Source organism: Nyctereutes procyonoides, unplaced genomic scaffold (assembly GCF_905146905.1).
Source record: "Nyctereutes procyonoides isolate TBG_1078 unplaced genomic scaffold, NYPRO_anot_genome, whole genome shotgun sequence".
Taxonomy (NCBI): Eukaryota; Metazoa; Chordata; class Mammalia; order Carnivora; family Canidae; genus Nyctereutes; species Nyctereutes procyonoides.
The window spans coordinates 24,297,963-24,313,224 of NW_026575140.1; the positions used below are offsets into that span (position 1 = coordinate 24,297,963).

Consider the following 15,262-nt stretch of genomic DNA (forward strand, 5'->3'; position numbering starts at 1 on the left):
AGGCGCAGGTGGGGACTGATGCCATGTGCCAGCTGAGGGCTGGGCTCCCTGTTTTTACTCTGTGCCTGTCAGCCTTCTTTCCTGTGGCTCTCCCCCTTGCCTGAGCTGGTCCGTTCTAACATGGATATTTGGTGAGCTGCCTTCTGAGGAAAATCTCCCTCTGGGAGTTCTTACCAGCTTTCCTCTAGAGCTCATAGGCTGGATATAGTGTCGCTGTGTGAAGATATGTGTCTCTCCTTTTAGGTTTACCTTCTGTAACTAGGCCTTTGGAGATCCTTTGCCCACTCCTGTATCTGGACTATTTTTAGATGTTAGCAGAACCTGGTAACCAATTCTGTAGACTGCATCTGGCTATGTAAATAGAGGGAAATCCCTTTTGTGAAACCTTGTTCTGATCTTTGTAGCCAAGCCAGTGGGTGTGCTTCACTGGGTGGAGCTCAGATGGGTAATTAGGATGTTCTTTGGCATACGGAAATTAATTTTATTCTAGATAAAAATTGTAATTGGGATCTTCGTGGAGGGATTGTCCAGACTGCCTATTGTCTTGACAGCTGTTCGCTCAACATTCAGATGTCCGTGTGACGTTGGTGCCTGTTGATGCTGAAATGGCAGGCTCCTTATTTCCCAGGAGCTTTCTCCATCATCACGAGGGAGCACTTTTCCACCCGCTGCTTCACACTCTCTGAAGCTTACGGTCTCCTTATTGTCTCAGGGTGCCAGAGGCCTGTGTGCAGCCAATCACCATCCAGTGTGAGGCACACCATAGGCCTCCAGGTGGGCTCAGGGTGGGCAGGCATCCATAGACGCCTTCAGAGGAGTCCGTGAGCCCCTGATAAAGGCCCCCTGCTCTGGACTCGCCCTCAGAAGCTGAGAATAGCCAAGGCAAGGGAGGTTGCTTTGCAGCTGCATGAGCTCAGGCTCACCATCACTTCCAAGGCTATGTGGCCTTCTGCCACCCTAAAGAGAATGGTGACACTCATTCTGGTCTGCAGTCTTCTTTGCAAAAACTGCACATTAGGTTTTCCTATGCTTTTGTTGACTCTCCCTTCCCATTCTCTGAGCGCACCTGCTCCCCCTCTGGCCCTGCCCATTGCTGACGCCAAACTAACCAGTGTCCTATCCTCGTCTTGGAGCAGTCGTTTTCCACCACCTCCCATATCGTATGTGGTGCCTTTGGCTGGGTCCATGAATTTGAACAAGTTGTGGTTGATCACACACTAGACCAGTGTGGTGGCATCACACAGCTTTGCTGCCCCCCCCCCAATTATGTCCAATGACCACACCTGGACGGCTGTCAGGAGCCTCATAGGACGTGTTTGGCCCCACAGAAGCAGGTGGGGATTGTCCTGAGGCCATGTGATGGCAGATGGCCCCAACCTCCCACTCTGCTCCAAACTTCGTGACGTTTTGTGCTTCCTGATGAGCTGGACATTCAGAGAGTGTTCAGAGTTGGTTCCCTGGCACTTAGGCTTTAAAACAGTAACTGATCTAGTGTTAGAGCAGATGTAATAAACCTTAGTCCACTGTTCAGACCTCTCATCTGTCCCAGGCACAGCTGCACTGCTTACCATTGAGAAAGTCACTGTTGCCTGGGCATTTTTGAGGAAAAGTGTATCCTGCTTTAGCTTCTTGACTTTTTAAGCTACTGAGTGATCCAGAAGTTGCCCAACAGATAAAGACAGGCAGCTAATAGCATTCTCTTGTGTATTCAGATCTAAGCATGGACATCTGGTGTCGACAGGAGTGGGAGACAGGTGGACACAGATGAGGTTGTGAGGTAGAAGAACTTGCTGCTGAGCCTCCTGGAGCATCAGTCCGCCCCCAGATGCAGCCTTGTTTCTTGTGGGGGCAGCAAGGGCAAGAGCTTTAAGGAGCCTTGGACAATGTCAGGGGCCTTGCAGCCATCAAGAAATGTATGTGGATGCCACTTGCCCACCACTGGAAACAGTATAGATTGTTTATCTTTCTCTTTACCTGGAAATTAAAGTGCAAGTGGGTGGGAACTTGTGCATCCCCTCTGCTGGCAGTCACATTTCTCAGGTTGTTTCCAATTAAGTTCAAAGATGTTTTCAAAATTGGAGTGTGGAAGTGATGTGCTGAGTGCCCCCTCCCAAGGGAAAGCCTGTCCATCCTCCCTCCCCTGGGAGCAGCAGCCAGCCCTTGGTGTATGGAGGTATAAGTCCTCGGGGCCATCCCGTGAGGACCGGGATTTGGCCCCTGGGATTGTCAGAGTTTCAGGTGCTGCTGTGTGTCTCATGGATTTGGCACGCTTTGGCCTGTGTTATAGGACCTGTGGGGTGCCAAGCTGAGAAATGAGAATAGGAGATGTAAGTTCTTCATATCTTATCTGCGTGTCAGTCCCTAAGGGGGCAGGCAGCCTGGTGGAGGCTGCAGGAGGGGTTGTAGCTAGCTGGAGTGAATCATAAAAACTAACAATAGCCTGAGACAGGGAATATGCAGGACTTCCAAGCAAGGTGGGCATTCCGGAAGGAAGGATGTTTGCCAGGCTCGGAGTATCTTCCCTAGCAGGTGCACCCCTCGGGCGTGGTGCTGGACAGAAGGGATGCAGCCAGCAGGTGCTTTGGGGAGCTGGGAAGGAAGGGCCCACCCAGAAGTCCAGGGCAGGGGCATGGTGGTCCCCAGCCATGTGGACCTCATGCGTGGTTTCCACCCAGTGTCGGGAGGTGATCACCATGCAGACTTCCATGGAAGGCCCCCAGAGGCTCCCAGAACAAAGTAGTGGCAAAGATCTCCCATGGAAGTTGCTGTAACGTGAGTGTGACGTGAGTGTGAACAAGTTCGGTCATTCCTAATTCCCTTTTCCTGGACCTTCATTAGATGCCCTTTTGATTTTAGAACACTTTATTGTTTTTTATCTTGTTTTATCTTTGACCCCAGACTTGGCAGCTACTCTGCACGGAGTTTCCAGACACCTCAGGGTGGCCGCCCTACATTACCGGCCTCTGTCTGCTGGTCTAAGATGCAAGGTGTGTCCTTAGTTGACTTGGAGCCACTTTGTTGTGTTTTGTTCTGAAGCGTGTGTTCAGCAGCCTGCGTGCTGACCTTTGCTCCCTGGAGTTTCTCCCTAGGCCTTGAGCAAAGGGTCAGTGCCTGGAAGATAAGACTGTGCTGTAGCTGTGCTAGGGAAGGCCACTTCCTTGGGTAGAGGGACAGGAGGCCTGTTTCCCCTCTCTGGTCAGAAGAATTTATGCAAATTCCAGGGCCCTCCTGCCAGCTCCTGACCAGGCCCTCCCTGGCCGACTATCTGGTTCTGGCTCATCCTCCTGTGTGTCTTCATATGGCTGACCCGCCCACGGAGGCCACAGCTAGCAGCACTGTTTGGGTGCATCGTTTGTTGGTTTGTCGGCCTGGGGCTCTCCTCTGGAGTGTCCACATTCTCCAAAAGGGGCTTCAGCCTCCAGGGCCCTGTGTTCCTCTGAAAGCAGAGGTGGAGCCATTGAGGAGAGTGGGTTGGGCTCTAGCCTAACACCAGCCCTACTGCCCCCAGGTTATAGGCTCTGGGGCAGGGGTGTGACCTCCCAGGGTTTCAGAGCACAGCTGTGCTGGCCCTGCTCCCTTACCGCCTGGCACAAAACAGCTTCTCTCCCATCCCTGCGGCTGTTGGGTTGAGAAGCAGCCGAGGGTGGGCAGCAAGGGCAGTACACCACTTATGAGCTGCTCTCTGAGTGAGGGAGCTTCTTCTGTGTCAAGGTCCCATGAGGGATGACAATGTGTGGCTAACACCAGGCTTTAATAAAATCCCTGAGAGTGTATCCTGGTCAGCATAGCAGAAGATCTCTGCAAAAGTGGAAAAAAAAAAATTTTTTTTTTTTGAAAAAGATTTTTAAATGACATTTGGGGTTCTTCTGTAATAAATATGAAATGTGATGGTGTAGGAAAGTTTGGAAAACTTTGTGAAGAACAAAGAAAACAGTGAAAAAGGAAAGAGCGTGGATGTGCAGCTCCTTTAATCCCAGGCCCCATGTTTCCCCCACCTTGGGAGTCTGGAGGCACTCATTTTTGAGATTTTATTTATTTATTCATGAGAGACCCACAGAGAGAGGCAGAGACACAGGCAGAGGGAGAAGCAGGCTCCCTGCAGGGAGCCCCATGTGGGACTGAATCCTAGACCGGGATCACATCCTGAGCCAAAGGCAGACACTCAACCGCTGAGCCACCCAGGTGTCCTGAGGGTTCCAGTTTTGTGTCCAAGTCTGAAATTGTTTCTCCCTGGTCAGGGTCACCAAATCTGTGCCCCAGCTCAGCAGTATTTGAGTCTGGTGGTTTGCAGAAGGGTCCCCTCACTCAGCGTGCTCCTGAACTACTTCGTTCTTGTGCCACCCACATGGTTTTCTGTATCCAGTTCCCAAGCTTAAATACATTTTAAGAGGAAACTACATCATTTCCATATAACAAGCCAGATCATTTGTCCTGGTGAGTCATGGTAGAAATTAAATTAAAAAAAAAAAATGGGGGATCCCTGGGTGGCTCAGAGGTTTGGCGCCTGTCTTTGGCCCAGGGCATGATCCTGGAGTCCCTGGATCGAGTCCTGCGTCGGGCTCCCGACATGGAGCCTGGTTCTCCCTCCTCCTGTGTCTCTGTCTCTCTTTCTCTCTCTTCTGTGTCTCTCATGAAAAAATAAATAAAACCTTAAAAAAATAATAAAATAAAATCTTTAAAAAATTTAAAATTAAAAACAAAAAATGGCTGCCTCTCTACAGATTAATTAAAATCAGGGACCCCATTTGCCACACTTTGGGGAGTCTGTTCCATGGGATCATGGGGTCACTCCCAGGCCTGGTAGCAGCCCTTCAGAGGGACAGTGGTGCTGGCTGGTGGCGTGGGGCATGGTGGCAGGGTTCAGGGCACTCATGACCCCTCCAGCCCTGTGCTGGCACTGGTGAAAGGGCAGCTCAGAGTGAAGCCCAGACTGTCACCCCTCCTTCCCTGCAGAGGAAATGCTGACTCTGAGCAGCCTGCTTTGGCCCCTCCTCTCGGCCTCGGTGGATTTTTCTGTGCTGTGATGGGTATGACCTTTTGGCCTTTCTCCCCCTGTAGTACAGTCATGGCTGCATCAGGAGTCTGTCCATCTACTCTGTGGCCCTGTTAGAGGAACTGCAGACCAGTGGAGCTAGGCGCTTCTGATGACCAGTGAAAACTTAGTGGCTGAGCTCTTCTCCTGTTGCATTTTTAGGACGAGAGGAATGCAGAATCTAGGAAGGTGACAGCTCCAGGATGGCCTGGGACAGGCTGGAGTTGACAAACAGGTTTCACCTCCTCCTGGGATTATTTTTCCAGGAGGACACGCTTAGGAGCTTGGGTGGCAGTCATTCTTAGGGTTTAGGGCCAACGTAACAGGGATTTTATACTTCAAGTTACTGTGTCCTTAGGATACTTTTAAATGTTGGTTACTTCTGATGTGGGATTCTTCACAAGAAACAGACTTGGAACTCGCTCGTTGTTCTGCAAATATTAACAGGTGACAGTTTTTATGTATTATGATGGAATATAAGTAGATGGCCACAGTGAAGCCTCATGGCAGCCAAGATGCTGGTGGTAGGGAATCCACAGCAACTAAAAATCTACCCTGGAAAGGCAGGGCCTCTTAGGAAGAATGATTTTCCTTTGCTACACCCATGAAAGAAGACATGAGTAAATAACCATTCCCACCGAAAGCCTAGTGGGCAGGGTGGGCAGGTTTTGCCACAGCTGCTGATGCTCCCTCCACACACACAGGGGAGCAAGCACAGGACACAGCAAGAAGTTTGAGAATTCTGACTGTATTGTGAGTCCCCCTGCAGGGATGATCCTGGAAGGGAAGTAGCAGGTAGGTCATGAGAGAGCAGCCCCCACAGAGTGAGACCCCCTGCAGGGCAGGGACAGCCCCTCAGAGAGGAGCTGGCCAGTCAGTGTCGTGGGAACTGTCCCCTCATGCTCTATGGGACATAACACTCACTGAAACCACAAATCCCTGGCACACCAAAGAGTGGAGTTTTACAAAAAGGAAGGAAACTCTGGATCACCTAGAAGAAAAACCCAAGCGAATATGGCTGGGTGCAGAAGGACCTATGAGCCAGCAAGAGAGGGAAACAGTTGGCTCTGCCACTACCACCAGTAAAAAACACGTGGCTGGGAACAGACAGGACAGTACAGCATTCCTCCATACATAAAAAGCTTCCTAGAAATGTGGCCACGACTGATAGGGAGTGCCAGAGCTCAGGGCAGCCCGCCAGCCACAGCCACCACCAGAGGCCGTGAAGCCTCTTCTATGTGTGCCATTGCCATGGTTGGGGCTTGACTTGGTGGCTTCCCTGGTGACACAAGAACCCAGGATTGTCAACAGTGAGTCAGAGTGGGCACCCTGAGGCTGCCGAGTGAGCACAGGTGGGTTTTTCTTTGGGGAGAATACTCAACAGCTTACCAAGAGCCTGCAAAAAGGGTTCGTTTCCTTGGACCTGCTGATTCCACTTCTTAAGGGTTTGCCCTTAGAAAACACTGTCCCTAAAGATGTCTATGTAAAGAGTGATTTTAATGTTGTGGTTTCCTTTAAAGTTAGAAATGGCTAATAGTGTAGAAATGTTGAGTTGCTGTAGCATAGGGGGTAGATTATCACATGGTCTAGGAAGAGCAGATCTGCAGGGGCGGACGCCACAGAAGAGGTGCAGCCACTGGACAGGTTGCAGTTGTGTCTGCAGTGGGTGTGTGTGTGTGACTGTTGATCGAGACAAAGAGAATACAGGTGCAAAGGAAATGCAGTGGTGCTAAATGTTGGCTGTGTCTGCAGAACGAGATAATGGGATTTTTATTTCCTTGTTTTTATTTTCTCTGTTTTCTAAAACTTTTAAATGAACTTTTTAACTGTTTGATTTTTAAAAATACATATAGGGCAGTCCTGGTGACCCAGCGGTTTAGTGCTGCCTTTGGTCCGGAGTGTGATCCTGGAGACCTGGGATCAAGTCCCGCGTCGGGCTCCCTGCATGGAGCCTGCTTCTCCCTCTGCCTGTGTCTCTGCTTCTCTCTTTCTCTGTGTCTGTCGTGAATAAATAAATAAAACCTTTAAAAAATAAAATAAAAAATACATATCATGGGACCAGCAGATACCTCTTTATTAAACTACTGCTAGTTGTCTAGAATCCTACACTTTGGCTCCTTTTTAAGTGTGAGAAGGTTTTAGTTTGTGAGGTGCATCTATGGGCACTGGGCGCCCTAACTGGTGCTGGGTCTCCTCCCAAGGGCTGCTGAGCTCCCTACTCCCACGGTCTCCATCCTAAGGTCCTGGAAAAGTGGATGTGCTCTCCCTTTCAGGACTATCTGGCTGCCTCCCTACCCCTTTAAGGAGGGCTCCTGGGTTCTGCTGGTGGTCTGCTGGCCACCATAGAGTGTGCCTTTCCCATGTCAGCCTTGGCTCACTTCCAGGTGATCATTCTGCCCACCTGTAGTTACCACTGATGCAGCCCCATGGGGATTTGGGGGAGGTTGTTCCTCGAGCCTGGTAAGTCCCTCCCACTGGTCCTCTAGCCCTCATTCCTGATGCTTGCATTAATGCCTGTCATGTAGAAGCACCTCTGACAGTCTCTGGGCCACCATCTCCTCACTCTCTGGGGCTTTGATCACAGTATTTTCTGGGTGAATTAAACCAGTCTCTTCAAACTTCAGAGAATAAAGGAACTGTTTAAGGCTTGGGTTTAATGATTCACCAGATTTCTCATGCACATAAAAACAAAAGTACTCTTAGTTTTCAATTTTTATTTAAATTCTAGTTAGTTAATATACAGTGCAATACTGGTTTCAGGAGTAGAATTCAGTGATTCATCACTTCTGTAGAACACCCAGTGCTCACCCTAACAGGTGCCCTCCTTTGTGCCCATCCCCCATCTATCCAATCCCCCACGTACCTCTCCTCCATCAACCCTCAGTTTATTCTAAGAGTCTCTTATGGTTTGCTTCCCTCTCTCCTTCCCCCCCCTTATGTTCATGTGTTTTATTTCTTAAATTCCACATGAGGGGTGCCTGGGTGGCTCCATCAGTTAAGTATCTGCCTTTGGCTCAGATCATCGTCCCAGGGTCCTGGGATCAAGCCCTGCATCAGGCTCCCTGCTGAGCAGGGAAGTCTGTTTCTCCCTCTCTCTCTGCCTCTCCCCTGGCTTGTGCACGCATACTCTCCCTCTCTAATATAAATAAATACTTTTTTTAAAAATTCTAGATGAGTGACATCATATGGTATTTATCTTTCTCTGACTTATTTCGCTCAGCATAATATCCTTTAGTTCTATCCACATAGTTGCAAATGGCAAGAGTTCATTCTTTCTGATGGCTGAGTAATATTCCATTGTATATATAGACCACATCTTCTTTATCCATTCATCTGTCACAGGACATCTGGGCTATTGTGGACACTGCTGCTATAAATATTGGGGTGCAAGTGCCCCTTAGGATCACTACATCTACATCTTTGGGGTAAATCCCTAGCAGTGCAATTACTGGGCTGTAAGGTAGCTCTATTTTTAACTTTCTGAGGAACCTTCATATTGGTTTCCACAGTGGCTGCACCAGCTTGCATTCCTACCAGCAGTGTAAGAGGGTTCTCCTTTGTCTGCATCCTCACCAACATCTGTTGCTTTCTGACTTGTTAATTTTAGCCATTCTGACTGGTGTGAAGTGATATATCATCGTGGTTTTGATTTGTGTTACCCTGATGCCGAGTAATATGGAGCATTTTTTCATATGCTTGTCCATGTGTATGTTATCTTTGGAGAAATGTCTGTTCTTGTCTTCTACCCATTTCTTGATTGGATTTTTTTTGTTTATTCGGTGCTGAGTTTGATAAGTTCTTCATAGACTTTGGATATTAGCCGTCTATCTGATAAGACATTTGCAAATATCATCTCCCATTCTGTAGGTTTTCTTTGGTTTTGTCGATTATTGGTTGTGCAGAAGCTTTTTATCTTGATTGAAGTCCTAGTAGTTCATTTTTGCCTTTGTTTCCCTTGCCTTCAGAGATGTGTCTAGCAAGAAGTTGCTGCCTGTGTTCTCCTCTGGGATTTTTTTTTTTCCCACTAGGATTTTGATGGACTCCAGCTTCACATTTAGGTCTTTCATCCATTTCGAGTTTATTTTTGTGTATGGTGTAAGGAAATGGTCCATTTCATTCTCCTACATGTGGCTGTCCAAATTTCCCAAAACCATTTGTTGAAGAGACTTTTTTTTTTCCCATTGGATGTTCTTTCCCACTCTGTCGAAGATGAGTTGACCATAGAGCTGTTGGCAATAAAAACTTCATTACCCTTTAAGTATTTGTTGTGCACTTACTGTGTGTCAGCTCTGGAAAGAGCCTGTTGGACAAGGCCACCCCATCCTTCCCAGAGTTTGCAGTATGGTGGGGAATTCAGTAAGTCATCACACCCATAAAAGTAAGTACCGGCATGTTCAGTTACCCTGAAGGAGAGAGACGGATGTCCCTCCAGGAAGGATGCGTGTGCATGGAGACCATGTGTGGAGTGAGTTCTGCTGCCTCTGTAGATGACCCTTTACTTGTCAGGCTTCCCCTGAAGAAGGTGCTTATGCCACGATCCTGCCTCTCGGTTTCCTTCACCAAACAGCACTGCTGTCATAGAAGGTGGCCCCAAAGTTGCTAATAACCTTTGTGATTTTAGCCGTCAAACTGAGCCACCAAAGAAGGAGGCCGCCGCTGCAGGGCCACAGGTGAAGCGAGCAGATGAGTGGAAGGACCCTTGGCGCCGGTCCAAGTCTCCCAAGAAGAAACTTGGGGTGTCCGTCTCTCCTAGCCGGGCACGAAGGCGTCGGAAAACATCAGCCTCTTCGGCTTCTGCCTCCAATTCCTCCAGGTAAGGAGGCCACCTAGTCATAATGGCTGGTTCATAAACGCCACCGGAGGGCTGCACCGTCCTGGTGAGGGCAGTCAGTAGGATTCAAGGGGCATCTGTTTGTCCAGCAGAGATTTATTAACTGAGGTGTTAGATCATCATCAGCAAACAGAACTGATGCTTAGAACCTCAGTAAGGCTTCACACCCCCAAAATAAACAGTTGAGATCAGCCAGCATGTTGACAATCCAGGATGGAGCACAGACCTGGCAAGGAAGCATCAAGGGAATAAGCTCTCCTATTCACTCTGGGAGAGACCCCATGAGGCAAAAGGCCAGAAGCATGGCATAAGCCTTATCATAGAGTCAGCCCTGTTCTTGATCCTGTCAGTTCAGGCTGCAGAGCATACACCAGGTCTGAACAAACAGGGAGATGGTGGGTGGCGGGAGGCTGATAGGGGCCCACTGTGCTGGGCAGGGACTGGGGAGGTCAGTGTCGATCCAGGGCTTTCATTACTTACACAGATGGGCAGGTAAAGAAATACACGTGTCTATACTGGTGGGCTCACCTGTCCTGGCTCTGTCCACCCAGGGCCTGCCTGGGAGCTGTCCCTTAGCAGTAATGAGTATAGCCATACCCACATCATGGTTTCTAAACATTATTTCCACCAGAAGGGAGATTGGACTGCAGCCTGCCCACAGAGGTGTCCAAAGGGCAGGTGGGGGTAGGCGGGTGGCTGCAAGGCCGGTACCAGGGGGACATTGGTGGTGGGGAGTAGGCGTTGGCAGGGGGTGGGGTGATGGTGGCTTAGCAAGCGTGTAGCCCTGTCCTCTGGGTCTGCACCTGAGGATAAGCAGGTCGGCACCAGTGGGCAGGCTAGAGGTAGAAGGCTGGCCCCTCTCCCACTTTTGTTCTTGGAAACTCTAGGTCATCGTCACGGTCATCATCTTACTCTGGCTCGGGGTCGTCCCGCTCCCGCTCCCGCTCCTCCTCCTACAGCTCCTACTCCAGCCGGTCTTCCAGACACAGCTCATTCTCAGGCAGCCGGTCCAGGTACGCTCAGGGCTGACAGGTGCAGTGAGTGTGGGTGCCTCTGTGCAGCCCAGGTCGCCTACAGTTGGCTGCAGAACAGCATGTTTCTGCCTGACAGTGTCCTTCTAGGTACTCAGCTATTCTCAGAACAGTCTAAGCTCTGCATTTTCATGGTCACTTCTAAGGAAGAATGTATGGTGAGTTACCAGATATCAGACTGCAAGAACTGGGGGCTCGGGGTGCCCAGAGCACATGGCAGGGGGCAGCTCAGAAGCATTTACACGGGCCTGTCTGTGGGTGTGCCAAAATCCGGAATAAGGCCACTGTCCGGCCACATCCTGTGTACCTGCGCTCTCCCCTGGGCCACTAGCACGTGTGGTAATTCACATTCTAATACAGTTAAAATTTTAAAATGTGCGTGAGCCCTACCTTGGAGTGTTCAGATAGTAGACATTTCCCTCTTCACAGAAAGTTCTATTAGACGTTTCTAGAAAGATCAAATAATATGTGTACTTTCCCCACTGAGAATAGACAAACTGAAGTTTTAGAGAATTCTTCGTTACCATTCATGTAGAACAAAGTCGTTGAATCACATAACAGACATGACTGTTCAGGGCCTCTGTTCCTGCTATTCCCCTGCACCCACATGTCCCACCTGCAGGAGGTGCTGAGACAGGGAGACCCCTGGCTCCCTTTCCTTTCCCTTCACCCCATTTGGGGTTGAGTTAGCAGAGCAGAGGTCCAAGGCCAGAGGAAGGTGGAGAGTGGAGGATGGCCCGTGTGGGGGCCTCCTCCACTGTACCCCAAAACCATGTAGTGCACTTCTGCTCCACGCTGCACCCCTGCAGCTGCATTGTCTCCATACACACAGAGGGGGCAGTGCAGCTCCCCTGGAAGGCCAGGACGAGGATTGGACCAGAGACTTCATGGTTGCAGTCCTTAAGCAGGACTGCACCCGCACATAGACATGCACACTTCTTCGGGAAGCGTGTCACCAGATAGATGAATGTTCTTGGAATAAATCGATCCGTCCCACGGTGGTGCCCCTTCCTGGCAGATTTTCTTCCTTGAGGACAGTTGTAGAGACGATTAGAATAGCATTAAGAGGGCAGCCCTGGTGTCGCAGCGGTTTAGCGCCGCCTGCAGCCCGGGGCATGATCCTGGAGACCCTGGATCGAGTCCCATGTCAGGCTCTCTGTATGGAGACTGCTTCTCCCTCTGCCTGTGTCTCTGCCTCTCTCTCTCTGCATTTCTATGAATAAATAAACAAAATCTTTAAAAAAAAAAAAAAAAAGAACACCATTAAGAGGTCATTGGAGCTTCTGAATCTGATGGTCAAGGTAACATTCTTAGTGGGGGGGTGTAAAACAATTGGAGTCAATTATGTGGGACCTCCTGTAATTGTTGAATCTTGTACACACCAATAGCAGTGAGAAAGAAATGCGACCCTTTTTCTCAGGGGTTCTAGAGGGTCAGCCATGGGTGCTGGAGTCTCACAACCTTGTGGCCAGGGATACAGATGAAGGCTACGAGGCATGGGGCAGTCAGGGAATGCTGCCTGTAGGAGGTAAGATGGAAGATGGAAAGGCTCTCCATCAGAACATCGTTGGCCATAGGATCTGTGTGGCTTCGTTTAGCAAACAAGGCCAGTAAGCTGTGGGGAAGAAGCCTGAGGCCACACTGAGAAATTTAGAAATTTTGGAAATGATAATGGTGCCAGGGGGGCAGGGCGCTGCCTCTACTACAGGTGCCCGGACGGCACTGAGAGGTGGGCGGGGACCTGGCTGCCCTTCTTGGGAGGCATCTTGGTCACCCAGCTCTGAAGAAACCACACTCAGGACCAGCCCTGCGTTCCAGAGCATTTCCCTCATAAGTTTTAAAACAGTCTCACACCACGACAGAGTCTTCTCAGCCATTTTCTCAGAGTCAGCTGAGACAGGTTCTTGGCCACTTGACCTGCCCTCTTAGGTCACCTCTAAAGCCCTGCTGCCCCCTGCCCAGGACGTGCTCAAAATGTCTGCTCCCAGCAGACCTCTCCCCAGCCCACACCCCACCAGCTCCTGGGTGGGCCTGCGTGGCCGGGGATGGTGGTCTGACAGTGTGGTGGCCACACATGGGCATCAGCCATGAAGACAACACAGAGGAGGGCACTTAGCTGAGGTGTCCCTTCCTGTCTCCTGTGGCAGGCAGCCCCATCCTGATGAAGCACACATTTCCTCCATGCCCTACCTTATTTCTTTGGTCTGTTGCTTGGCTGAAAATGTTGAGTTGTACACGACAGTTAAACCAACAACCCAGGAGCCTTTTGGAGGCTTGCCTCCTGTGGGATGTTATGCTGGATCCTGTGATAGGTCATCAGCCTGACCGGGGTGGCCTCCATAGTTTCCTGGTCCGCATCCCTGCCTTGGAACTCTGTCTGTGCTGCTGACACCTGAAACCAGAGCCCACCACCATTTACTTGAGCACAAACACTTCCCGGGTCTGGCGGGTCCCAGATCACCACCCCCCACCTTCCTGCCACCTGAGCCTTGGTGCTGTGCTCCCTCACTTGGCCTCTGTCCTACTTGTGCCACTGTGTACTTGCCGGGCTTCACAGCAACGCAGAGCATGTGGCCTTGTGCAGGATCCATCCGCCTGGTTACTCTTTCCCCTCAGTATCTTAGGAAGGGACCAAGAACTGCCTGGAAGCCATTTTACATATATGAGGCAGCTAAGTAGAGGTTTGCAGTACTGTGGGCTGTGTACCTGGTGTGCTTGGGTGTGGACCCATGTACCATGGCATTCCCCTTTCATGCTCCCGTTTCCTCCCTAGGTCCCGCTCCTTCTCCTCATCCCCTTCCCCGTCTCCAACGCCTTCCCCACACAGACCTGTGAGAACAAAGGGGGAGCCTGTTCCGCCTCCTGGGAAAGCAGGGTAAGTGCCCCATGGGGCAGGCTCTCCTGTTCTGTCTCTCTCCTGTTGCATCTGTAAAGAAACCCCAGGAAGACCCCTTGGAAGATGGACAGAGGGGTCAGGGGACCAGGATCCAGGGGCCGCCTCTCACTTCATGCCATTTGGACATTGGGTCCACATGCACGTTGGTATGCCTGCACCTGGTGCACCATGGTGATGGCCATGCTTCTTGGGGTTAGACCACTTCACCTGCAAGGAGCAAGCACCACAGTTCTTCTCCAGCAAGCAGGAGGGAGATGGTTCCTGGTGCGCTTCTAGGACTGTGTCTGGGATGTGTGGAAAGGGGTGGCTCCGCTAGACTGGTCTCGTTCACATTTGCTGCTCCTGGAATGGGTCACATTGATCCTTGTCAACAGATGTGTCATGTATTAGAAACATCTGGAACTTCCCAGACAGACGTCACAACACCTGACATGCCGTATCTCGGGTTGCAGCCGTACCTTGCCCACACTACCCCAGAATGACAGTGGGCTTTCTTCCAGAGCACTGCAGAGCACAGAAAGGCAACCAGAAGTGGAGTTGACCCTTCTGCTTGCATGGCGAGGGCAGGGCACATGTGAGCAGACGGGCTCTGCTCTGTCACTTGTCCTTGCATTTATTGCTCACTTAGCAGCTGATAGCTGGGCACTCAATGGGTGGCCAGTGCTAAAATGCTCCACATGGCAGATTTTCATCCTGAATGGAGTCTGCCAACAGGCCTCGTGAGCACATAGGGAATCCGGAGTTACTCACTCTTCAAAAGTGAACAGTATTGTGGTGTAACTTATGTCAGGGGTACCATGTTCATCTAAATTGTGCCATTTGGTGGGCTTAGCAAACATGTGAGGCCACCCCACATCTAGACTGCACAGGAGGCAAGCTTGTGCATGCGTCTCCATCTGCACAGATCTTAACTCACCCGACACTGTGCTGTGCAGCTTGCTTTTGCCCAAGACTTTGTTTCACGATAATTCCACCTGAACCATGAGTGTTCAGTGCTGCTGGAATGATCGGCAGGGTATCCTCCTCCCATTGACAACACAGAAAAGCTTTTGGGGCCATTCTGTATAATGCAGTGTGGGTCCCCAGCATGAACAGCTCTGGTGCCCTGGGAGGTCCATCCTTCCCCACAGGGCTGGGTTGAAGCAGCCAGGGTCAGGAAAGCAGGTGGTTCTCAAGGGCTCTTCACATGGACCTGTCCTCCCATCTGTGGGGCCAGGTGTGACCTCTCTCTATTTCCCGTCACAGAGAGAAGTCAGTGAAGAAGCCAGTCCCACCGCCAGCCCCAGCACAGGTTCCCAAAACCACTGCTCCAGCCCCTGAGCCTGCCAAGCCAGGAGACCCTCGGGAAGCCAGGAGGAGGGAGCGACAAGCTAGGAGCCCCCCCAGGAGGTGAGAGAACAGGCATTGGGGTGGGGTGGGGGGGACTGGTGTTTGGTCCTTGTCTCCTTATGGCTATCCAGTCACATCACGTA

The 15,262-nt window shown here is 50.6% G+C and overlaps 1 protein-coding gene across 2 annotated transcripts in view; it reads left to right on the plus strand.

Annotated features, from left to right (window-relative positions):
* Positions 1 to 15,262, plus strand: part of ZC3H18 (zinc finger CCCH-type containing 18) — a 68,247-nt gene that overhangs the window by 48,249 nt on the left and 4,736 nt on the right. For both annotated transcript variants that reach the window (XM_055305516.1, XM_055305517.1), the window contains 4 exons: positions 9,654 to 9,845; positions 10,751 to 10,876; positions 13,668 to 13,769; positions 15,036 to 15,179. In XM_055305516.1, coding sequence (XP_055161491.1) covers positions 9,654 to 9,845; positions 10,751 to 10,876; positions 13,668 to 13,769; positions 15,036 to 15,179 — 564 coding nt within the window. The remainder of the gene's footprint in view (positions 1 to 9,653; positions 9,846 to 10,750; positions 10,877 to 13,667; positions 13,770 to 15,035; positions 15,180 to 15,262) is intronic.